This window comes from Muntiacus reevesi, chromosome 18, assembly GCF_963930625.1.
Source record: "Muntiacus reevesi chromosome 18, mMunRee1.1, whole genome shotgun sequence".
Classification (NCBI taxonomy): Eukaryota; Metazoa; Chordata; class Mammalia; order Artiodactyla; family Cervidae; genus Muntiacus; species Muntiacus reevesi.
Window position 1 is genome coordinate 9,490,495 of NC_089266.1, and position 24,312 is coordinate 9,514,806.

The window sequence follows — 24,312 nt, forward strand, 5'->3', positions numbered from 1 at the left end:
TAACTCGCTTCAGAAAGAACATGGAACAGAACAGGACAGCCGTCTGCGCTCTCCTTCAATTGGGCCAAGCCCCTCAGCGTGCAGAGGTCAGGGGGTGGAAGGGGGATTCCATGATACTCTGAGAGGCACTGGCCCCAAGGACAGCAAGGTTTCCATCGATCCACTTAAATAAGTACCTTTCCGGTCATTGGGGAGGCTGCGGTCCCATTGCTGACATTCTTCCGGACATGGTCCGGAACCATGCAGGGGCGGCTGGCAAGGGAGGAGGCCGTCCTGGAGATGGAGCCCTCGGGACTCTTCTTAGAGCCTGGAATCCTGTCAAAGGGACAGAAGGAGGCAGGGACTGCCTTACTGAAGCTGCAGAGGCCTGACCCAAAGTGAGTGAGAGAAGAAATCAGAATACCAAAGTCAAGGTGACAGTTTCATGGGGGGGACAAGCAGGGAGTTCCCTGGTGGCCCAGTGGTTAAGATTCCGGGCTTTCACAGCCACGGCCTGGGTTCAATCCCTCATCTGGGAACTGAGTCCCTCAAGCCAAGTGGCACGGCCAGAAAAAAAAAAAGCGGTGGGGACCAAGCAAAGGCAGACCACGAGAACTTACTACATAGCTCTGGAGGTCACTCAATATAAGCAGAGAGCAAATCACTCGAGAGCTCTTCCAAAGCTAGATTCTCAGTTTATTAGAAAGTCAGCCTGAAGCAGCAGAATATCACCCTTTGCCACGTCCTCATCCTCCAGGTGGGTGACCACCAGTCCCGGGAAGATGCACCTCCCGAGGCCTCCACCCTCTGCTGACCCACTTCCCTGCCCACCACGACCACACACCCCCAGAGGACGGGGTGGGGGTGAGCCAATACCCAGATGGAATGCAGTTAATCGGGGGCAATAACGTAAAATGCCAGACGGCCTTCCCATTTACGTGCCAAGTCACCCCCACGTGGGGCAGATGGGACTGCGCTCCGACCTCCCCTCGGGCTCTGGCTCTGACTTAGCAGCCAGACAGACGCAGTCTAAGCATCTTTCCCGGTGGCCGCGCTCTATTACCTCTCACTGGCCGGAGGACAGCTCATCCGTCCTTCAGATTTCTCAGTTACTTTCACACAGGAAAAGGCCAGGGAGGCTGGTCAGGGCGAGAGTGGAGGTGTGGGCTCTGGGAGGAGGGGATGGAGTGGGGAGTCGGTTACCGCAGGTAGAAGAGGACGTAGGCCTGCTGGTTCAGAACCACCTTGATGTTACTGGCGTGGACCAAGGAGTCATTCATCTGGTACCACTGTCCGTTGCTTGCCTGAAGCAGCAGAAGGTGAGGATGAAAACCAAATGATCAACACTTCTATGATCCTTACTTTTAACAAGGGAAGGAACAAACCTTTCAACTGCCACATATATCTGAGTTTGAGTTAGCAAATGCTGTTATTCAGTCGCTTAGTCATGTCTGACTCTTGGTAACCCCAAGGACTACAGCACGCCAGGCTACCCTGTCCTTCACTGTTTCCCGGAGTTTGCTCAAACTTACGTCCATGAAGTTGCTGATGTCATCCAACCATCTCATCCTGTCGCCCTCTTCTCCTCCTGCCCTTAATCTTTCCCAGCATCAAGGTCTTTTCCAATGATTTCACACAAAAATGCCAAATAGCTAACTCTGAATATGCCCCTCAAGTGTGCTGGGCCCCCCCATCCTTCCTGGAACCCCCTAAGATGCCAGCTTTCCCTCCTGAAGGGTCTTTTGGAAGGTCTGCTTGGCACAGCCTCTCCCACCAACATCTGGCCTTCTGAGACTTCAGGGGTCTAAGAACAGGGTACCGAAAGCAGCCTCCCTCGTGTCTCACTGCAAAGCCTTCAAAAGTGGGACTGAACTGAGTGGGACAGGTCAGAAGGATGTCTTTGTGCTCCATGAAGCAGCAGCAATAGGACCTGGATGTAACCACAAAACAGGGCCACTTCCCAGAGTATAATGAGGGCCCACCTGGAGCTGTGCAAACAGGCACCGCCAGCCTGCCTCTCTTCACCCCCCAGCCAGGAGGCAGCACACACACCACCCCCCGAGGCAGCCGGATGCCGACACCAGAGCCACAGACCTTCACATAGCAGTAATAGTGGCCGGCGTGGCAGCTGTAGCCCGAGTGGACGAGGACCGCATACAGCCCGTACATGACAGGCTCACCACTGCTCTGGGACATGTACGGGCGGATGTTCAGGAACTCTGGGTAGCCCACATCCTGTTGGAAGAGCCAAGGAACAGGCAATTACAATTCACCACTGAGAGTAAGGGTCAACTCACCCTCACCATCAGTGGGTCTTGAACGATGTGGGATGACAGGCAGGAGCCTCCTCTGGTCAGTGGTTTAAAAAGAAAGCAGAAAATGCATCCTTTTTAAGGGAGTTTCTCTGAGAAACTCTTATTGTCCCGTCAAGCGATTTGCGGTCTCCTGTGTTGGCCGTACGCCCAGACTGGTTCTCTTGTTACCTGGGTCCCCATACAGTAGGAGAAGAGCTGTTCGTTCTCCGGCCCATCCCCATAGAAAAGACTCTGAGGGGAGGGCAGGGGACAGGGCGGGGACCCAGGGCTTCAGAAAAACAGGCTGACCCCACATGGGCAATTGCAACGGCAAGTTAAAATTTTAATGGATCAGGACAAAGATCACGTCAAAGTTTATTTCAGGAATGAACAACCTTTCATAATAAAATACTATCGAAAGTGAGCCTTGAACGATAGGGGTGTAATGTACTGCAATTACTGCCCGTGCTCACACAGGCTTTTTAAAAAAGAGGCACAATTTACGTGGAGCAAAAAACGTAACTCTGAGGAGTTTACAGTTTGCTGAGCTCTGACCCGCCTCCACTGATGGCAACCCGCGCTCCATTCTAGAGAGACACGGGCCCGGAAAACCCCTTTCTGCCCAGGGAATGCCCCCATCCCGGGACCCCTGTTCCGAGCCCATGGCCAGCGTTACTGCTGCCTGTTCCTGGGGCTCATATAGACCTGTTTGTGTCTGGCTTTTAATTCAACAGAATGTCATGCTATTCACCAACATGTCTTTTCTCATCTATTGACAGTCTCAGAAATCTTAAAGGCAAACACACCCAGTAGGCTCAGGAGCCCCAGTCCAGTCTTGCCGGACAGAGGGCCGAAATCACACAGGCCACTGTCTCTCAGACTGTGTTCTAACAGCAAACTGGTTTCAGGAGGTGTTATGGTGAAACGTGAGCTCCTCTGGGCAGAAGCAACGTGACCTCCTACAGCACTGATCATCTCCCCCTGATTTCCTAGAGCCTCGCATGGCGTAGTGCAGTGTAAACATGTGAGTGTCAATAAAACGAAGAAATGAGTGACTCCCTCAACAACTGAGTCTAGGAAATTCTTCATAATAAATTCCCCTGGGAGATTCAAAATGCAACACAGCTTAATAAAGGCTCTGAGGAGGCCTGCAATTAAAAATAAGTGTTTTAGGGGCATCCCTGGTGGCTCAGTGGTAAAGAATCTGCCTGTCAATGCAGGGGACATGGGTTCAATCCCTGCTCTAGGAAGACCCCACATGCCACGGGGCAACTAAGCCCGCGTGCCCCACCTGTTGAGCCTGTGCTCAACTACTGAGCCCACGTGCCACAACTTGTGAAGCCCAGGTGCCCTAGAGCCTGCGCCCTGCAACAAGAGAAGCCACTGCAACGAGAAGTCCGAGCATCGCAACTAGAGAAAAGCCCAAGCAGCAACAAGACTCAGCACAGCCAAAATAAATAAAATTAATAATAATAAAAAAAGAAAAGAATTATTTTAACGTTGGTTGGTGTTTCCCAAGCTCAGTTGAACACAGAACATCTTTCAGAGTACCATGCTACCGTCCTGCAGAACAGCAGTTTGGGAAACGCTGACCTAAACAAGCCCCCTGCCACCAGCAGTGAGGACACCGAAGCTGAGACAAGCGCCTTGCCCGAAATCACACAGCTAGGCCCCAGCAACTGAGAACAGGTCTTCAGACCCTTAGGAAACGAGGCACCGTCGACTGCACCACCACTTGCAGAAACCTTTTCCTCTGTGCTCCACAAAGCACAGCCGGGGCTGCACCTGCTCCGGGGACAAACGGGACACGGGAGACGGGAGCTACCGAGCGCGGCGTTCGTCACCTTGATTCTTAAGGCCACCTGGGTCCTCCACTGCAGGAATGCCCAAGCACAGGCAGAGTTTGGGGGGAACATAGACGTTCTTGAACTTGACTGCCTAACAATCGTTTAGGGATTTTTGCAGATATGCAGGCTCCTGGACCCTGGCTTCCAGAGACTTGAATCTTCTCTCTCTGAAACAGAGCCTGGAAACTGAATTTTAAAAAGTGCCGACACGAGGTCCAGGGCACTGGCTCGAGGGCTCACCTTGGTGATCTTCCCCCCACTGAAGTTGGCAAAGCGCTTGAGCGAGAGCGTCAGGACGTTGGACGCCCGGTGGATGGTGAACCGCTTGCTGGCTGGAACCTTCTTTCTGCATCTGTGAGGAAGGGGAGAGGAAGAGCTGTCGGCCTGTGCTCTGAGGACTGCTGTCCTCACAAAGTTAGGAGCAGAACAACAGGACGTGCTTTTTTTTTTTTTTTAATTTTTATTTATTTGGCTGCCTCGGGTCTTAGTGGCAGCAAGTGGGAGCTTTCGCTGTGGGGCAAGGATGCTCTAGCTGTGGCACAAGGGCTTAGTTGCTCTCAGGCTTGAATCTTAGTTCCCCGACCAGGCATGGAACCCACCCCCCCCCCCCTGCCCCTTGCCCTGCAGGCGGATTCCTAACCACTGGACCAGGGAAGTCTCCTGGGACCTGCTCTTCAACAAGGAGTCTTCTTGAATGAGACTCTGCCCTTTGCACCCCTAAAAGTCAAATCAACACCACTTAAGAAAAGGAAAGCTACAGCAGGACAAGGACTAGAAAAAAGGTGGAGATTCTAACACAAAAACGAAGTACTTTTCCCACCGGGAGACTAAGTCAGAGGCATGGAAAAATAACAGGGCTAACACAGGAAAAAACAAATTTAAGCAGATGTGGCCAAGAGATAAACAGGCAGGCAGGAAATCACCGAAAGCAAAGCCAGAAGAAGAGGAAATGAAGGGGGAGAAGATAGAGGCCAAAGTGAACAGCCTCTAGAGCTAAGGGGCGTGAACTGAGGGACAAAAAGCAGGGTTCTGGCACAGAATCATAAACCTAAAAAACACATGGAGAGAAACTTTCTTTAGTGATTATGGCTTTTAATGACCTGGATATAAGGTAACACATCCACACACTGAGACTATACAACCCTAAAGAGAAGAAGGGTTAGAGTCACGTCTGCTGAAACCAAAAAATGACCTGGAAGTGAGATAACACACCCACAGAGACTGTACAACCCTAAAGAGAAGGTTAGAGTCATGTCTGCTGAAATGGAAAAATGCCGAAGACCACTCAAGTCCAAAACAGAAGCTGCAGAGCCTGGCTCATTGAGGTGGCAGGATGGCCTCCACATGCAATCACCCCACTTCTGGGCCTCAGTTTTTCCTCCTGTAGAATGGGGGTAACAACAGGCCCTGCCTCACACACACATGCACGTGAGCCCCTCAGAACAGAGACCAGCCTGGGTAAGTGCCACACAAGTGGCAGCTAGGACAACCACAACTATCATTTGTGTTGTTTTGAGGCTTTTAGTTTTAAGACATACTATACCACTCAAGAATGAGGATGGTGGCCAAGAGTTCCCTGGCGGTCCAGTGGTTACGACTCAGCGCTGTCACTGCTGTGGCCTGAGTTCAACCCCTGCTCGGGGAACCGAGATCCCACAAGCCACGAGGCTTGGCCAAAAAGAGAGAGTCAGAGTATGGACGGCGGTCACCTCTGAGGGTGAGGGAGGGGATGGCAGCCAGGTCAGGTTAGGTGATGTATTTTACCTTGCTGGCCGGCTTGATCTTTTTGGCCACAATCAAACCAAAACTTACTTTGCACACATATAGGCATTCTCTCCGCTCAGGACATCTGGTTTCACAAAAAGTTCCAGAGCACGCACAATGTTTACAGCTTGCTGAGAAGGACAGAAACAGGGAGTACAGTGAACAGTGGAAGAAAAAGGCTGACTCCAGAAATGCCAAATGTAAGGTCTTTTTCAGGCTGAGGAAGCAGATCACGGCACTTCACTTGCGTAAGAACTGGCCTGCTTGCTGCTGCCTTCTGGGAGTCAGAGCATCCTATCACAGAGGCAACAGGGAACCAGGCTGTTACTCCTTCTCTGTGAACCAGGATCATAGCCCCAGGGGTTTATCACGGCCACGGCGGGTCTGATCCAAACCTCAGGCTGAGGTGAGCTCGGCTCTGGCAGCCTCAGAGCGGGGACAGAGGAAGGCTGCTCGGAATGGTGCACCCTCTGTGTGAAAGCTGCCCACACCACACAGGCCTCCCTGCTCAAGCCCTGCACTCAGTGGGGTTGCAATTCACATCTGAGGGCACGAAACTGTCTTTTTACCCTTCTTTCTTGGAAAAAGAAAAAAGGAACACAGAGAAAAATGGCGAGCAGGAAATACACAAAAATGTAGGATTCTAAGTAGCTTTCTTGATCTATCTGGATCACATGCCCTGATCAGTTTTCATGGTTTGGGTTTTCTGCCCTCCGGCCTCCCTGTCCTAACGCAAATGAACACCAATCAGCATGAGGCGTGTACCCGGATTTCCAGCGCCACATCCAAGTAGGGGTCGTAGGTGTCTGAGACGCTCTTGCACATGGAGCACTTCACTGCGAGAGAACAAGGGGACGGTGGGGTGGGTGCAGGGCCCCGGGCCACCACCCCCAAGTCCCCCAGGTTTTCAAGTCCGAGAACTGGAGGCACGCTCCCAGCTCCCCGAGATCCCGGGACGGGAAGTGCTCAGGAAGAGAGGAGGGCAAACCCTGAGATGCCTGGCTGGCCCGGCCAGGGCACTCACCCCCACCCCAAGGGCAGCAGCCACGTCTGATTAACTACGGGGTCCGAGGAAAAGCAACACCAGCGTGTCTGCAGGCTCTGGACACTGCTCCAAACCCCTTCCCAGGAAGGCTGCAGGCGGGGCTGCGGGGCACAGACCAGGCTGGAGGCCGCGGGGGCCCGGCAGGTCGGCCTGGACACCAACACGAAGTGTTTCGGGTTAATACTCTAATCCCCAGCCAGAAGGGACACAGGACGGTTCTCCACTTACCCCGAGATCGGAGATAGCCTCCAAAAATCTGATGGACCAGGGTTGTAGCCTGAGTTTGACGATCCAACCTGGAGACAGGCCATGGCCTTCAGGTGGAGGATAGGGGCCGAGAAACAGGCGGGCATCCCCGCCAGGCCCCGTGCCATCACCTGCATCAGCAGCGGCTCTGCCCGGAGGTCTCCCTCAGAGCAGCCACCTCCTGCGTGACACCCTCCCGCCCTCTCAGCAGGTGGCCTCACCTCCCACCGGGAGCAAGAGTCCTGATGGACCTGCAGGCCACCCCCACCTCAGTGCCCCCTGTTCCCGCTCTGTCCTCAGTCCCGCGCGGGCACCACGCTTTCTGGAGACTGCATACATGCTGCTAACCCTGCTCCTCTCTCCATAGGCAGCTACTTTGCGCCCCCTGCAGAGCAAGCCAGGGCGTCCTGGTCTCAGCCTCCCGTCCAAGCCGCGGGACTGTTCATGACTGTGCTGCCCCCACATGGGCAGCTGGCTAAGGAGGACAGCTCCAGTACACACGGGGGACCAATACTGGGTCAGCAGACTTGCTCTGCAAAGTTAGGAAACGAAAAATCAACTGCCACCTACTGTCACCAGCACTCATCAAAGGAGGGACATCATAGGTCCAAAAACCAGCAAGGACAACCTCACACACACCCAGACCCTCTGGGTGGGATGCCCCCAGGTCAACGGGAGCCATCAGGACAGGAGCCCCGAGGACCACACGGGGACAAACTCTCGGCCCAGCCGGGACGCAGGGACAGCGCAGACATTCAACTACCCAGAAGCAGGACAGCAGAGCCTGATCAAGAAGCTATCTGAGACACCGCCACCGAGCGTCCCACCCGAGACCGAGGGCGTCAGGAGGAAACGGGAGGGATAAGGGGACCCGAGGCCCGTGCGGCACCTCCTGTAAGGGGAAGCTCCTGGGAGTCCTGGCAGCCGATGTGGCTGGGGGGCAGCCCCTGGTGCAGCAAAGGCAGACAGGCTCCTTGGGGGGCGGGGGAGGCAGTGTAAGGAGAACAAAGGAGGGAAAAGGAGGGTCTCGAACAAGAAACAAAAAAATACCAAGGCCACACGCCCCTTCTGAGTCTGGAGTGAAAGCCACCCACTCCAGCGTGCGCTTTGCTGTGCAGCCAGAAGGGGGCGCCAGAAGTAAGAACCAGGCCAATCGCCAAATCCTCATTAGGATCCGAAAGCTAAGGCGCTTCCGGTACAAAATGAGAACCAGCCCCCCGGGGCAGCAGAAGCAGCAACAGTCAGCGACAAAACTCCAGGGTGAACTGAAGACCCCAAACAAGTGCATGGAGAGATGGAAATCCACTGTGAACGAGCCTTAAAACTAACATAACATGACCAAAAGGAAAGTTCACTGAACTTGGGAAAAGAAATGAGGACTGAACTTCGAGGTGCCCGGGGGGAGGCACTGAGGGGCACGGCAAAGGGGAGCACAGGGGGGGTGTGGGGGGGTGGGTGTGGGTGGGTGTGGTGTGTGCGTGCGGGTGTGTGTGCAAAGGGGAGCGCAGGGTGTGTGTGTGTGTGTCAGGGACAGCTGAGATGCGAGACCAACAGCGCGGGGGTTATGTGTGTGTGCGGGTGTGTGTGTGCGCGCTCGCGCAAAGGGGAGCGCGGTGGGGGTGTGTGTGTGTGTGTGTGTGTGTGTGTGTGTGTGTGTGTGAGAGGGACAGCTGAGATGCGAGACCAACAGTGCAGGGTGGGGTGGGGGGGGTGTGTGGGTGTGTCGGGGACAGCTGAGATGCGAGACCAACAGTGCAGGGTGTGTGTGTGTGTGCGTCACGGGAAAGGGGAGCGTGGGGTGTGTGTCTGTGTCTGTCTGTCTGTCTGTCTGTGTGTCTGTCGGGGACAGCTGAGATGCGAGACCAACAGCGCGGGGTGGGGGGGTGTGTGTGTGTGTCAGGGACAGCTGAGATGCGAGACAAACAGCGTGGGGGGTGTGTATGTGCACGTGCGTGTGCGTAGCACAGGGGCTGTGTGTGTGTGTGTGTGTGTGGCGGGGACAGCTGAGATGCGAGACCAACAGCCCAACACCCAGAAAGGGAACTGCACCGACAAATACATAAACCAGAACACAAGAAACACTCCCAGGAATTACAGGGAAAGGGGACCTCTAACACCAGCAAAAGCAATGCCGGCTTGTGTTCCCGAGGGGAGGGTCACTTTCCAGCCAGGGCGAGGTCACCGAAGACAGACGGCTTCACCAGGAGACAGGTCAGGTTCAACCCCATTCTCATCCGCTGAAACAGAGGTTTCCCAGCCTCACGGCTACTACAGCTCAACTCAACCTTCCTGAAGGACATTCCAGACGTGACTCCTCAGCCGTACTTTCAGAGTCCATCCTCAGTTCCATTCCAAACCCAGGTAACACTTCTTGCCTGCTTCCTCTCAACTGAACCCACAAACCCAAGAATGATACAAAAACATTCTTGACAGCAGCTGTTTCACAAAAAGGAACACTGGTCTATGCTCTCAAATTTGGGGAGAGCAAACCTCAAAAATCATCATCTCCTTACCCTTGAGTTTTCCCACAGGCTTTCAAGTTCTTTCCTAAAGACATTACACTTCCCACTGCCTCATCCATGGGACTGAAACGACAAGGTGGTTTTAAAAAAATGGGGAAAACCCCTATCAGGAGTCCTTGGAGAGATCTATTAGAGCATGTGCCTCTACAAGCTGATGGGGTAGAGACGCCACCACCTGACACGCAGCAGGAGAGGCCCTTTCCGGGGAAGCGGTGGATCCGCTGCTGGACCACTCAGGGGCCCAGGGTGGACATCCACAGAGGCAGCCTGGGGGGAGGGGAGCACGTACTTGGCACAGCCGCTCAGGCAGGCCTTCTGCATGGCGTCGATGGTGTACCGCAGAAACTCGTGTGCGTCCTCCTGGTTCCCAAAGCGGAAGTGCCGGGCGATCTCTAAGAAGGGAAGGAAGAAGCATCAGGCCAGCAGAGAAGAGCCCCTGCCTTCTCTCTGAACGTCCCATTCCCGCTGGTCTTGTGGCCATGTCTTAGCGGACCCAGGACTAAACCCAAGTGAGGAAACGGAGCCCTGCTGGATGCCCTACGTCCCAGGCACCTCTCTGACGGCAGTTATCTTTCCAGTGAGACTCTCTACACGTAACAGAAAGCGCGAATGGACGCCCAGCAGTAAGGATATGAGCTCCGCTAATTAATTAAGCTGGCTTTCCAGGAGCCAATACAGACCATGGCAGATCACCACCATGTCGGCCCAATACAACATACACAGCCTTCAAAAAAACCAATGGGCGGGCTTCCCTGGTGGTCCAGTGATTAAAAATCTGCCTGCCAACGTGGAGGACACAGGTTCAATCCCTGGTCCAGAAAGACCCCACGTACCATGGGCAACTAAGCCCATGCGCTGCAACAACTGAACCCAAGCTCTAGAGCCTGCAGGCCCCAACTGCTGAGGCTCATGGGCCCTAGAGCCCATGCTCAGCAAAAGAGAAGCCCACACACCGCAACTAGAGAGAAGCTCCCACTCGCCACAACTTGAGAAGACCTGCGAGCAGCACCGAAGGCTCAGTCCAGCGCAATAAATACGTAAATACATAAAATACACAACAGCAACAAAACTAAGGGCCCACCTCTGCCAAGCAAAACAGAAACCTGACTTTCAGGGCACATGGACCCTGGTTCCTTGGATGCTGAGAAAAGGCCTCGCAGCACTTCCTCACCCACCTCCCCGCCCAAAACACACAGCCCCTGGCCTGGCTGACTCCGCAGGATCCTGGTGGAAGGGGCTGGGGCGAGGGTCATCACTGGCTCCATGGACTGCCCCGTGTCCATCCGGCTCCAGGGCCGGCTTTAGTCTGCTCCCCTCTGTGCACGAGGCCTCCAGGCTCGCCCCCATCCCGCCCCCCAGCACCCCCCGGCAATGCCGCCCGCCCTGGGAGGAAGCCGCTCTTACTTCGCAGGTCCCGGATGAAGGACACGGGCTTGATGGCGTTGCCGCTGTTGGCAAAGGCCTGGATGATGTGGTTCTGCATGACGCACAGCATGCAGAAGCTGCCCTGGTGACCTGCGGGTGGGGACAGGCGGTCACGGTAGGGCCCCGGGAGCTCCCAGGAGAGCCGACAACACAGCCTCCTGGCTGGCAGAGAGCAGAGCCCCTCAGCCCGCCCACGCCCTGCAAGGCTGGCCGCACCCAGGAACCCGTCTGTCTGTAAGACCCAGCCCAAGGAGTGTGAGCTGCCAAGCTTGGTTTAGAATGTGTCCTCTGACCTGCAAATCGCATCACGTGGTCAATGGCAGAGAACATTTCGGGCTTCCCGACAGACATCCCTTCACTCGCTCTTCAGCATGGGAACCTCTGCTGCCCCCAGGAGACATCAGGGCTCAGCCAGCTCTGGGGAGAGCCCAGGCGCCCACTCCCCCAGTCTACCTGCCCCGACTCTGCGGCTCTGGTGCCCCAGAGGACACCCACTGTGGAGGCGGGACAGTTGGCTGCTGGCCAGATGGTGCCCCTCAGGCTGGGCGAGCCCCCTGCTGGAGATAAACTGTTTGCTCCACTGGGCGTTAGGCTAGACAGTGTTAAACTTCTCTCTGTGTGCGTGTGCTCAGTTGTGTCTGACTCTTTGTGACCCCATGGACTGCAGCCCGCCCCTCTGTTCATGGGATTTCCCAGCAAGAATACTGGAGTGGGTTGCCATTTCTTCCTCCAGAGGATCTTCCTGGCCCAGGGACTGAACCTGCGTCTCTTCCGTCTCCTCCACTGGCAGGCAGATTCTAGCTACACTTCTAATTACGAACTATCTTAAATACAAAGAGCAAAGACAACACCCCACTTTACGCGATTTTTAAGTCAAGCACTGGTGTGATAGTTGAACTCCCATCTCAGCCTCTCACACCCACGTTCCCCACATCCTCTGTCCATCCTTTCACCTCTGGCAGCAGGGATCCTCACCCTAACCAGGTCACCGCTGTTCCCAGTCATGGATTCACCCAACTCCACACGTGGCACTCACCAGCCTACTACAGCTGCACGTTTAAGCCCACTTTCTATGAACTGTACCAAGCTGCCCTTTAGTCCTCCCTCCGGACCCCAGTTCACCCACACAGCCCCCTACTCACTCACGTCAACCCCCCCTTCCTGCAGTCACAAACGCTGGGGTGAACGATCCTGCACCCACCTCCTGCATGGGTGTGGGTTTCTCTAAGGCATACACCTACAAGATACACTTTTGGGTCCAAAGGGAAGCACATCTCTAGTTCTACAAGCTACTGTAATCTCAAATATAGTGCAAGACCTTCCCAAACAGATCCAACCAGAGATCAAACCTGGGCCCTCAGCACTGAAAGCTCAGAATCCTAACCACTGGACTGCTAGGGAATTCCTCCAAATTTCCCATGTGCCTATGACTTCTGCTGCAGGAACATAACTTTCAACCAAAGAGAGCATCACTCCCTCCTCTTGTCTCCTGCGTCACTGCTCTGGCCGGGACCAGCACATCAGACATCAAACACAAGTGCACAGAGCGGCCCTCCTTGCTTCTCTTCTTACTTTAAAAATGTGCTTCTGGTATTTTCCTAACTGGAATGCTTTTTTGTAGTTTTTGCTAGATATCTTTTATAAACATTAGCAAAAATCTTTCTGTTGCTACTTTATTAAGAGTTTTTTTTAATCATGTATTTTTTAGGGGGACATTTATTTTCAAGTGACCTTTCTCTCTTAATCTATTAATAAAGTGATAGTAACTGAGGTAGCAAGATTAGCAGTCATGCACGTAGAACTTGGGGATCCCCTGGTGGCTCAGACGTTCAAGAATCTGCCTGCAATGTGGAAGGCTGGGGTTTGATCCCTGGGTTGGGAAGATCCCCTGGAAAAGGAAATGGGCTATCTGCTCCAGTATTCTTGCCTGGAGAATCCCATGGATAGAGGAGCCGGGCGGGCTACAGGCCATGGGGTCACAGAGAGTCGGACACAACTGAGAGACTAATACTTTCCTGCAGAACTTACTGTGCGCCAAGGATTATTCTAAGCATGTTATGTAACTCACTCAAGCTTTACAGCAACACTGTGAAGGCGGTATTATTGTTACTTCGCAGATGAGGGACAGGTCAGGTAATTCTCAAGGACACACAGCCACTGGGCGGCAGAACCAGGATGGAACCCAGCAGCCCAGCCTCCAGGGTGTTCCCGCAGCTGCTGCGCTCCACACTTACACGTGGAGACGGCCTGACATCAGACCACCCCTGCGTTACTAGGATGAACACAAGCTGCTCACAGTGCTTACAAGACTACTGAATTTGCTGTATTTGACCTAGAATTTTTACATATATATTCACGAATGAGATGGAACTGTAATTTTTCTTTCTCGTATTATGCTGGTTTAATTTTGTTACCGAAATCAAGAGCACCTTACTGAATGAGCTAGGAAGTTTCTCTTTTACTCTGGAAGAGGTTGTGAAACATTGAAATCATCTCTTTCTTAAAAGTTTCAATAAAACTCACTTGTCAACTGTCTTAGCCTGTTATTTTCTTCATGGGGAAAAAAGTTAACCACTGATTTAATTTTGTTAATAGTTGAAAGGCTAGTCAGACTTTCTGTTCTACCCTGTTTGGCGAAGTTATCTTTTCTTTCAGCTTCAGTTTACCGATATTCAATTTCCACTTTGGAGAACATTTTAAAATGCACATAAAATGGTGCTACTATTATAAACGTGATAATTGAATGTACGTATTTTGGAGGTTATTTTCCAAAAGCCCTTTTTCTGTTTAGGTGATTATTTTCAGATCAGTTTAGAGACCATCACTCCACCTGGATTCTCCTTCCCTGTGCACACTGCAGCCGGCACACCTCAAATTTAGGATTTATCAGCGACTCCGTAGCATGAACCTGACTCCTAAATCGGACCCAGGCTACAAATGGCAGCACCACGAGCATGCGGGTTTGCCCAAATAAGAGAAAGTCTGGTCCTGGGCACCCACAGCGGCCCCAGCCCCGCTCTCACTCACAGCCCCGCGTGTGCTCCTTGGAGAGCAGGTAGTTGGCCAGGGGTGGCGTGTAGGTCAAGCACTGCACGGTGGAGTTCAGGAAGCAGGTGTTGCCGAGGTTGTGCAGGCCCGCGCCCACACGGTACACGCGCCCCCAGCGCAGCGACAGCCGCTCCACCGGGAAGAGCACCTTCTGGGGCGCGGGGACCCCGTCGCTGCAGCTCTCGTAGGCATGCTCGCTGCCTGGAGCGGGGGACGAGAGAGAGGAGGGCCTGACGGCTGAGCCCCAGCACACTCCGCAGGTGCACGCTCAGGAGGAGGCGTCTGGGGGTACCTGGGTCCCCACTCTGGAGCCCAAGAGGAAGCCTGTGGCCCCACGGCTCTCCCCGGCGGCCTTGGCCTGGAGCCCCAGAGCCCCTCTGTGGATGAGCTTTCGAGGACAGCTGGAGTTAGCAGGCCCTGGCGCTGACCCACCCACGTCGCCTTCTAGTTTCCAAGCCTTGTTCCTGAACTTCTCGAGACAGAACTCGCTCTCTGACCAACCCTGTTCTGTTACTTCTGCGGCTAAAACCTACTGGCCCCACGCCTGACACTTACAACTGACCACACTGTGTTTCTGTCCCCACCACCAGTCAGCGTTCCGTCCCTCTGCCTGTCAGCACACGGCTGGGCCCTCTCGGCACCACCCTCTGGGTTTGTACCCTGTCTCCGGGCCAGCGGTTCATCTCCGCTCCGGTGGCACCCAGCTCCCTCCGTCCTGGGGTTCAGCAGCACGTATTTGCTCTTCAATGACTCTAGTTGGTAGGAGAAACTCTTGCTGGCCGGCTCGAACTCCAGCTTCTGCAGAAGGACCTTCTTGGCAGAGGCGGCCAGAAGCTTCCCCAGTTCCCCATCGTCAGCCGAGTCCCTGCGGCCAGGCTTGAGGGCTTCTTTCAGCTTGTCCACGATGGGCATGGTGCATCACTGGAGGACGAGGAAGAACACAGAGCAGTGGGTAAGCGGGCCCCAGGAGCAGAGCAACCTTCTCTGACAACCCCCCGCTCCATGAGCCTTAGGGATAGGTCCCTTCTCTGATAACCCCCTCCTGCGCCTAGGGATGGGTCCCTTCTCTGACAACCCCTCCTGGGCCTTATTAGGGATGGGTCCCTTCTCTGAAAATCCCCTCCTGGGCCTTAGGGATGGGTCCCTTCTCTGACAACCCCTCCTGGGCCTTAGGGATGGGACCCTTCTCTGACAACCCCTCCTGGGCCTTAGGGATGGTTCCCTTCTCTGAAAATCCCCTCCTGGGCCTTAGGGATGGGTCCCACCATGAAAGCGGCTCTGGCTTGGCCACCAACCCTACAGAGCAAGCAGAAGGCACGAGACCTCTCAGACAGAGCAGCATCCACACCTTTCCTCTCAAAAAAGACAAAGTGCCTCCACGAACAGTACCAAATGGACAGACATGGTCCCGAGGAGGCCAGACTACCCCCTTGATGTCATCTCTTCAAGAAGTAGCATTGAGTAGAGACTTCCCCAGTGGGCCAGTGGTGAAGAATGTGCCTGTCAACACAGGGGACACGGGTTTGATCCCTGGTCCAGGAAGATCTCACATTCCTCGGGGCAACTAAGCCCCTGTGCCACAACTACTGAGCCTGTGATGCAACTATTAGCTTGGTGCAAAAGTAATTGCAGTTTTGCATTGTTGCACTTTGCTGTTTGATACTGGAAATACAGTCTTACATAAATGTGATTATGCTATACATCATTTTAATGCACATTTCTTGCTTCCTGGGTTTTTTGCTAATGAATTAAATTATTTGCTGTTTTAGTTCAGTTGCTCAGTCGTGTCCAACTCTTTGCGACCCCATGAACCACAGCACGCCAGGCCTCCCTGTCCATTACCAACTCCTGGAGTTTACCCAGACTCATGTCCGTTGAGTTGGTGATGCCATCCAACCATCTCATCCTCTGTCGTCCCCTTCTCCTCCTGCCCTCAATCTTATATTTATTTTAGACTATGGAAATGTTAGACAAAAAGCAAAATCAAGCAGTTTTTTTATTCACATTCAAAATGGGTTGTAAAGCGGTGGAGACAATTCACAACATCAACAATGCATTTGCTAATGAATGTACAGTGCAGTGGTGGTTAAAGAAGTTTTGCAAAGAAGACAGAGCCATGATGATAAGGAGCGCAGTGGCTGACCATCGGAAGGTGACAATGACCAGTTAAAAGCCATCAACAAAGCTGATCCTCTCACAACTACAGAAGAAGATGCCTAAGTTCAATGTTTCAGCATTTGGAGCAAACTAGAAAGGTGAAAAAGCTCAGTAGGTGGGTGCCTCGTGGGCTGACTGGAAATCAAAAAAATTGTCATTTTGAAGTGTCATCTTCTCTTATTTTACACAACAACGAACCATTTCTTGATTGGATTGCGAAGTGTGATGGAAAGTGGATTTTCTATGACAGCCAGCAGCCATCAGCTCAGTGGTTGGACCAAGAAAAAGCTCCAAAGCACTTCCCAAATTAAAACTTGCACCAAAAAAAGGTCATGGTCACCTGTGGTCTGCTGCCAGGTCTGATCCACTACAGCTTTCTGAATCCCAGGGAAACCATTACATCTGAGAAGTATGCTCAGAAAATCGATGAGACCCACCAAAAACAGCAATGCCTACAGCCGTCACTGGTCAAAACAGAAAGGGCCTAATTCTTCCCCATGACAATGCCCAACCACATGTCACACAACCAATGCTTCAAAAGTTGAACGAATTGGGCTACAAAGTTTTACCTCATCCACCACATTCACCTGACCTCTCGCCAACTGAATACCACTTCTTCAAGCATCAAGACAACTTTTTGCAGGGAAGACGTTTTCACAACCAGCAGGAGGCAGAAAATGCTTTCCAAGAGTTCACTGAATCCTGAAGCAAGGATTTTTTATGCTACGGGAATAAACAAACTTATTTCTCATCGGCAAAAATGTGTTGATTGTAAGGGTTCCTATTTTGATTAATATAGATGTGGTTAAGACTAGTTATAATGATTTAAAATTCACGGTCCGAAACTGCAATTACTTCTGTACCAACCTAATACCAAGCCCACGCACTGCAACAACTGAAGGCCGTAAGCCTAGAGCCTGTGCTCCGCAACAAGAGAAGCCACCGCAATTAGAAGCCTGTGACAGCAACTAGAGAGTAGCCCCCGCTTTTGCAATTAGAGAAAGACAGCATGCAAAGTAAAATACATACATAAAATTTAAATAAAAAGAAAGAAATACCATCAAGTGACTTTGGACATCACGCCTGGTGTCATTTCCCTCAAAGGGTGACCACACGGGCCTAACGTCTGCTCAAAACCAGGGAAATGCTAATTTTTGCAAGACATTCTGGTCACACACACAAATCCACATAATAAAGGAATTCCCAAGGTGAGTGAGATAAGGACACCCCCGTGTTCAGACCCACAGTCTTCAAAACCAAGAAGGCCATGAGCCTTAAGGGGTCACCAGACACAAGAAAGGAGGCTGGTCCAAACCGGGATGTGCTAGAGTGTAAAACACGTGGACTTCCAAGACTGAAGTTTGCAAATGTAAAATGCCTCAGTAATTTTAAGACTGGTTATATGCCAAAGTGTACTTTTTATTTTATTCATTTATTTATGGTTGCTCTGCGTCTTCGTTGTCATCCACGGACTTTCTCCAGTTGTGGTGCACGGGCTTCACATTGCAGAGGAGCACCGGCTCAGTACTCGTGGCACATGGGCTTAGTTGCTCTGCAGCACTGGGGATCTTCCCAGACCAGAGATCAAACCCGTGTCCCCTGCACTAGTGGGCTGATTCTTAACCACCAGACCACCAGAGAAGCCCTGAAATGATCATATTTGATGTATATTGGGTTAAATAAAATTCATTTCACCCGCTTTTTATTTTCTAATGTGGCCAATGCAAAACCCAATGATACCTGTGGCTTGTGTTATCGGATAGTGCTTGTGCAGACTATCTTTTTAAAAAGTGAGAGAGGAGACAAATGATATTAACAGGACCAGAAAAGTATACACAAGACCCCGAAGCTTGAGGCGGTGTAGCAGGCAGGGGCGTGGCGGCAGCTCGGACTCTGGAGTGCCTGCGTTATTCCATCCTGGATTAGCTTTGAACTCCAGGGGAAAAAAAATCACTGTGACTGCCAGAGCCTATTCTTTATAAAATAGGAATAAGAACAGCATTAAAGGTGCCCGTGGGGATAATGGGGAGACACACACTCAATATGAGCTGAGTACTAGCTGAGGAACCACAGTGTAAGAAACCAGAAACCCCTGTCACCCCTGACTGCTACACGTGGATCTACTACTTTTCCTTCTCATCCACTACCTCTCAACCATCTGGCCAAAGCTCAAGGACTATCTGACTCACAATTAGATAAGAGGTTCCTTACACGACTCACTTTCATCAGAAAAAAAGATGACTCCCTTGGGTATGTGATCTCCGGTTGGACTCAGGAGACCCAACTGATCAGGCGGACCCAAAACTCTGCTGCAGTGAAAAGACTCCCTCCAGCACCTCTGATGAAACCACCCATATTTAAGTTATGGGGCACCTAATTCTGTATATGGATCAAATTTCTTTTTCTATAAAAATTTCTAAAAGAACAGAAATGTAAAAACATTATTTTAAAAAAAAAAAGCAAGCACAAGTTCTTTGACATGAAAAAAAATAAAAGAAGCTTTCCTAAGGAGAATTATCTAAGAGAGCTCACCAAACTGAACAATGGCTGCTGGACCAAGAGCGGGCTTACCTGGGGTGTCTGAACTCGGGCGTGCTGTTTCTGCAGCGTGGGGTCAGGTGCTTGGCCCAGCTGGGCAGGCAGGGTGCTGGGCCCTCAAAATCACGTGCTTCCCAGCTTTGGGCCGTTAAATCACCAGAGCTACAAGCATGTTGTCGGGAAGGGGCATCAGAATCTGTGGGATGAAAGCACACCACATAAAGCCACCTCTCTTCCCGATGTCTCACCAGCCCTCCTCCCTGGACGTGGAGTAGGAAGGCCAATCATCTTCTGCTAACAGTCAGCATTAAGACAGAAGGAATAAGGATAGTGCGAGACACAGGAAGAGTGGAGGGCAGCTAAGTTAACTAGCTGCAAACGATTTTGATGGATATAATACGAAAACCCTGCCCTCTGCTGAGACCTTAACCTTTGCGCCAGCAACAAGCCCAATGAACAAATATCTTCCCCACACTCGCTAGTCAACTCCAATCTCCACTGCATTTGCAAAGAGTAAGAGATAATAGATAATCATCTCCAACTTTCAGTTTTCATGAGCCAGTAAGATTTCAAAAAAAAAAGAGAGAGAAAAAAGAAAACCAAACGTGCAATGAGAGCTGCCAAATTTTCACTCTAGCTAAGTCTGCGGGGTTTTTTTTTTCCTGAATTACCAACCACAATCACTATGATTACAGAAAATTAAGGCACTTAAAAACTTTTACTGTGAAAACATTCGTATACAATGTAGAGAGAACAGCACAGGGAACCGCCATGCTCCCTTTATTCAGCCTCAATAATTACTGGGTGGGATCAGGCAATTCCTCTCCTGTCCCTATGTTACTTCATAGCAAGTTTTAGATACTACACCAAGTCTGATGTCCATAAATAAAAGCATATTAACCCCCCCCCCAAAAAAGAAACAATGAACATGTGATCTCAGAATGAAGACAATGTGTAAAGATTTTTCTCATGAAAACTCCCTACAATGTCCCTCTTCTTGTCAACACCTCATATCGCTGAGGACTCTGTCATGGGCAGAGACATGGGTTTGGGAAACTCTTGAAGCTAGAGGATAAGCAGAACTTGGGAGATTTAACGCAGTTTCATTTGAGATAAATAACTTAGAGAACACCTACCCTACATAGCCCACTCCTCAATATGGAGTCGAGAAATTTTGAACAAATTGAATTTTTCCAGTTTTGACAGAAAGATGAAAACTCTACATCACCAATCCCACCCGAAACGTTAAGCAACAACCTACAAATGATTTCTCTGAGGTGCAGCCACCTAGAGAAAAAATGCCCTTGTAATACACCATCAAAAGCCCTCTGATGTACACACCTGGTAACACACTCTTCAAAATTCTGCAGGTTGCTCTTTCCGGCCCACGTTTCCCACTGTCCAGGAACAGCTCATACTTATCCATGCACACTTCTACCCAAACAAAGCGTTCTCGATTGCCATTCAAGCACATTTTCCCCCCTCCTCCCTGTAAACGCATTTTTCCAGCATAAACTGCGCTCAAAACTCACAGGGTCAACCACGTGCTGGCGGGGAGGCGTCCCGGGGGCTGGGGCCTCCCTGAGGCACTTGCAGCAAAGTCAGCGCCGGGCCCCAGCCAGGAAAGAGCAAACGGAGTGTCCGTCTCCCTGGAGACCTGATTCTCCACCTCCCTTACAGACGGTGGACTGAGGCAGGACCAGGATGTTTTTCCTCTCTCTACCACCTTTATTTTAGGAGGCTGCTCTAACTCCGGGAACCCCAGGGGAGACCCAATACTACCCAACCAAAGAAATAGGTATTTTAAAAACTCACATCTTGAACCCACCCCTTCACTATAACCATGAGGAACGTTATCCTCTCCAGGAGTGAGCCTTCCCCCATCTCTTACAAATAAGATAAACAAGACATCAGCCCTGCTGCCAAACCGAATGCCCTCCTCCTGATTCTGACTTAAGCCACTCCAGAGAAAATCTGAACTCTGCATAAATGATGCTTCTGTGCGTAACGACTGTGTCCAACACCGTCACAGGCTGCTGCCTCCTGGCCTGCCTGGGCTCCTGACCGGGCCAGCTCTCCCTTGCACCGTGGGTCGCTCTGGAAGTGCAGGAAAGAGCAGAGAGCAGACCTGGGGCAGCCCGGACGGAGGGCACATTTCCTGGGCCTCCCCATGGACTCCCGAGCCTTCGGGGACGGCGCAGCCCTGGGGCCTCCCCGGAACCCCTCGTGGACGGGCATTTAAGGGGTCTCTCCGTGGGCCCCAGAGCCCCTGGCGAACGCACGGCCCCAGGGCCTCCCCGTGGACCCCGGAGACCCTCGCGGTCGGCGCAGCTCCGAGGACCGTTCGTGAACCTCCAAGCCCTGCGCAGACAAACACCCATGTCTCCCCTCGAGTGTCCACGGGTGCGCCCCGCGTCGGGCGGCAAACTCCCGGGGGAAGTCCCACAGCCAGGCTGCGCGCCGCCCCAGCCTGGTCCCAACTTACCCGGCCCTCAGCTGGCCCGGCTACAGGCCAGCGTCACTGGCGTCTACTCGGCACGGGCCCCGCACACGCACCATCCGGGTCTCCGGCGCCTCACACACGTGTCACGGCGACTCTTAAAGCAGACGCGGCGTGCGGCCCGCGCGGCTGAAACCCGAGAGGCTCCCGGTGGCTTTAAGAGGCGGTGCTCTCTTCCGCCCTAGTCCCCGGGTCCGCCCACAGTCGCTGGACGCTCCCGATACGTCACCTCCCCCAGCTCGCGGCCCCGCCAGCCTACGCGATGACGTAAGCACGCAGAGTCGGGGGCGCCCCGCCCTCTTGGCCGGCGCCTGGCGACTTCCCGCAGAGCACGTGAAGTGCCTGCTTCCGGGCCCGGCACACTGGGCGTGCTTTGGGCTGCTTTTGGGGGTCGGTCATTTTCGCCTGCCGTCCTGGTGGTGGCGTTGGGCGGACGCTTGGTCGCACCCTCCAGGGCATTTAGTGACCGATACACCGATCGGGCGAAAAGAGGGTAGCAGCCCCAGTAAAGCCTGGAGAGCGGACCGAGAGCTCTTGGGATGAAGGGGTCGGGAGTGATGGCATTTGACCTCCGCGGTGTCCCGGGCCCTGATCAATTTCCTCACCCCACTCCCTTGCTTCCTTTCAGAACCGTCATCCCGTGACAACTGCGTTAAGGTTGTGGCTGAATGTTTGCAAACACGTTTCTCTTTTTCATATTTTAAAAAATCCTTTTCACGTGAATTCTCTTGGTTACCACCCATCCTGGTCTCCAGGGCAGGTAGAGAGAGTGTGATCCTAGGCCTGACCTCCAAATACTTAACGGAAGCAAAGGAATATTGTTACTCCACAGTAAACTACTTTTTCCAAAAGGCAGCACTGGAGTACGCAACCCAATCTACTGTGTCTTTGGGTGACAAATGTGAAAGGCAGGATGGACTATACTGGGTGAAGCAACTAGAAGCCTTGAGCTAGCTGTCATGCTCCTTCCCACCCAGTCCTTCAGGCAGAGGTGGGTGGGGGCTGGCGATGGAAAGAGAGAATGGGTGTAATTGGAATTCACCTTAGTTATCACTTGAGGGGTGATGCTATTTTGAAAAAGCAAACAAGCATACGCTGGTGAGAGCCTGATGTTGAGCTCTGCCCTATCTGTGAGAATCCTCAACTTCAGAGATTCAGATTGGAATTTGTCACTGAGTTCATTCTGTGCCCTAAAACAATGATTCAGACAAAGATTGTTTTCACTAATCCAAGCCTGATACAGTGTATAATGAGTGATGAAAAGCTGGAGGCAGGTGGTCAGAGGGGCTAGTAACTAGCCAGAGAATGAGGAGACCTCCGTTTTATCCCAGCTCTGTGCTAATTAGCAGCTTTGGAGACAACTAACCCAGGCCTCCATGTGGTCATCTATGAAATAAAGATAATCTCCAGCAGATCTTTGATTCTAATAACAATACCAATGACATTTGCTCCTGTTAACTGAGTTCATATTATGTGCCAGATACCGAACTGGCCACTTACCCACACTATCTGATTTAATCATCATGGCAACCCAAAAAAAGATAACCATGCCCATTATACAGATGAAAATACTGAGCCTGCAGCATCCCAGTAAGCAAGTGGTGGTTTAAACCCAGGTTTCTCAGGCTCCAAGTTCACACCTTTAGCTCGGGCCCTCAGAGGTAACCCCCAAATTTTTCTGAGATGACAAACCTGTTGCCTGAAAAGCCTACATGCTGCTTTAGTATGTGATGTGAGACCTGGAAGTTGGGAGGAACCTTTGGCCACACACATTTCCACCCTACTCCCCTTTCAAATACCCTCCTAGAAGCCTTCTGAGTGAAATCTACAGGTGTGTTCACATGGCCAATATGAAAGTCTTTCCTAAAATGCTCAATCTCAAAGGTCATCAGAGAAATGCAAATTAAAACCACAGTGACCTCATTCCACACTCTGTGGAACTGCTGGAAACTAAAAGACTACATGCTGGAGGGAATGTGGAGTGGATAGATTGTAAAACTTCAGGGATTGGAAAATGATGCAACCATTTGGGAAAATAATTTGAATGTTTCTTTTATGTAACATACTTACCCTATGAGCACATCCATTGCTGTAACCAGGCAACTGAACTACTGCCTGTAGGCTGGTAAATTCCAGACGTGCAGACTCTCGCCCTTATCCATTTCCGTCTGGATACCTCCGCTGGAGGGCCGATGACCATCTTGAAACTCATCATGCCCAGAAACGAAGCTTCCCACGCCCCGCTAAGCTTCCTCGCCTTTTGCCCTGTTGCCCACTTGGCCTGGTGCGCTGGAGTTCAGACCAAATCCTCGCCCTTTTCAGCTGTTTCCCAGTCTGGTCACATGGGGGCACTGCTGAGACTGGCAGTGACTTTCTAGCAGTGGCTTTGGCTCCATCCAGGGAAGCATACTACGGTTGCAGCCTCCCACCTGTCCTCTCCCTGGGCTGTGATAGGGCAGACTCCTGTCTCTTCCCCTCCACCCTGGAGGTGCTAACAGCTTCCTGCTGTCCCCTTGGCTTCTCAGAGAGTTTCTTCCATCAGAATGTAACCAGTCCCTGCCTTAATCCCTGCTGTTTTAAAGGCTGTGCAGAGTGGCTTGGGGGTTCCTGGTTGGACTTGGACTGATGCAGACTGTAACCCCAACATCCACCTGCCTGGCTAGCATCCTGGGTTCCTCTCTCTCCCTCACCCCCATGTAAATTCTTAATGAATTTTGCTAATTTTACTTTCCAAAGATTTCCTCAAGCCATTCCCTCCACTCCATCCAATTGCCCAAGGAAAACCGCTCTCTGCCTTTCCCTACTTTACTGGATTATAGCAGAGTCCATTGCTCAAACTGCCAAACAGAATGATGTACTTAAAAGGCCTACCCAACCCATTTCACTCCTGTCTGAAATCCTTTCCTTTTCACTCCCTGCCACACCCCACCCTTGCTGATGGGAAAAC

At 52.0% G+C, this 24,312-nt stretch overlaps 1 protein-coding gene across 3 annotated transcripts in view; it reads right to left on the reverse strand.

The window, feature by feature from the left end:
* Nucleotides 1-21,483, reverse strand: part of USP36 (ubiquitin specific peptidase 36) — a 31,721-nt gene extending 10,238 nt beyond the window's left edge. Inside the window, exons 1-14 of one of the 3 annotated variants that reach the window (XM_065909025.1) lie at nt 21,351-21,483; nt 18,899-19,061; nt 15,560-15,670; nt 14,830-15,091; nt 14,150-14,371; nt 11,102-11,212; nt 9,987-10,089; nt 7,158-7,225; nt 6,650-6,720; nt 5,933-6,015; nt 4,361-4,472; nt 2,074-2,214; nt 1,183-1,283; nt 177-315 (exon numbers count right to left, since the gene is read on the reverse strand). In XM_065909025.1, coding sequence (XP_065765097.1) covers nt 177-315; nt 1,183-1,283; nt 2,074-2,214; nt 4,361-4,472; nt 5,933-6,015; nt 6,650-6,720; nt 7,158-7,225; nt 9,987-10,089; nt 11,102-11,212; nt 14,150-14,371; nt 14,830-15,082 — 1,404 coding nt within the window. In that variant the 5' untranslated portion in view covers nt 15,083-15,091; nt 15,560-15,670; nt 18,899-19,061; nt 21,351-21,483. Of the gene's footprint in view, nt 1-176; nt 316-1,182; nt 1,284-2,073; nt 2,215-4,360; nt 4,473-5,932; nt 6,016-6,649; nt 6,721-7,157; nt 7,226-9,986; nt 10,090-11,101; nt 11,213-14,149; nt 14,372-14,829; nt 15,092-15,518; nt 15,671-18,898; nt 19,062-21,350 lie in introns of all 3 variants that reach the window. The other 2 variants (XM_065909026.1, XM_065909024.1) reach the window with 2 other exon arrangements.
* Nucleotides 21,484-24,312: the final 2,829 nt, after the last annotated feature.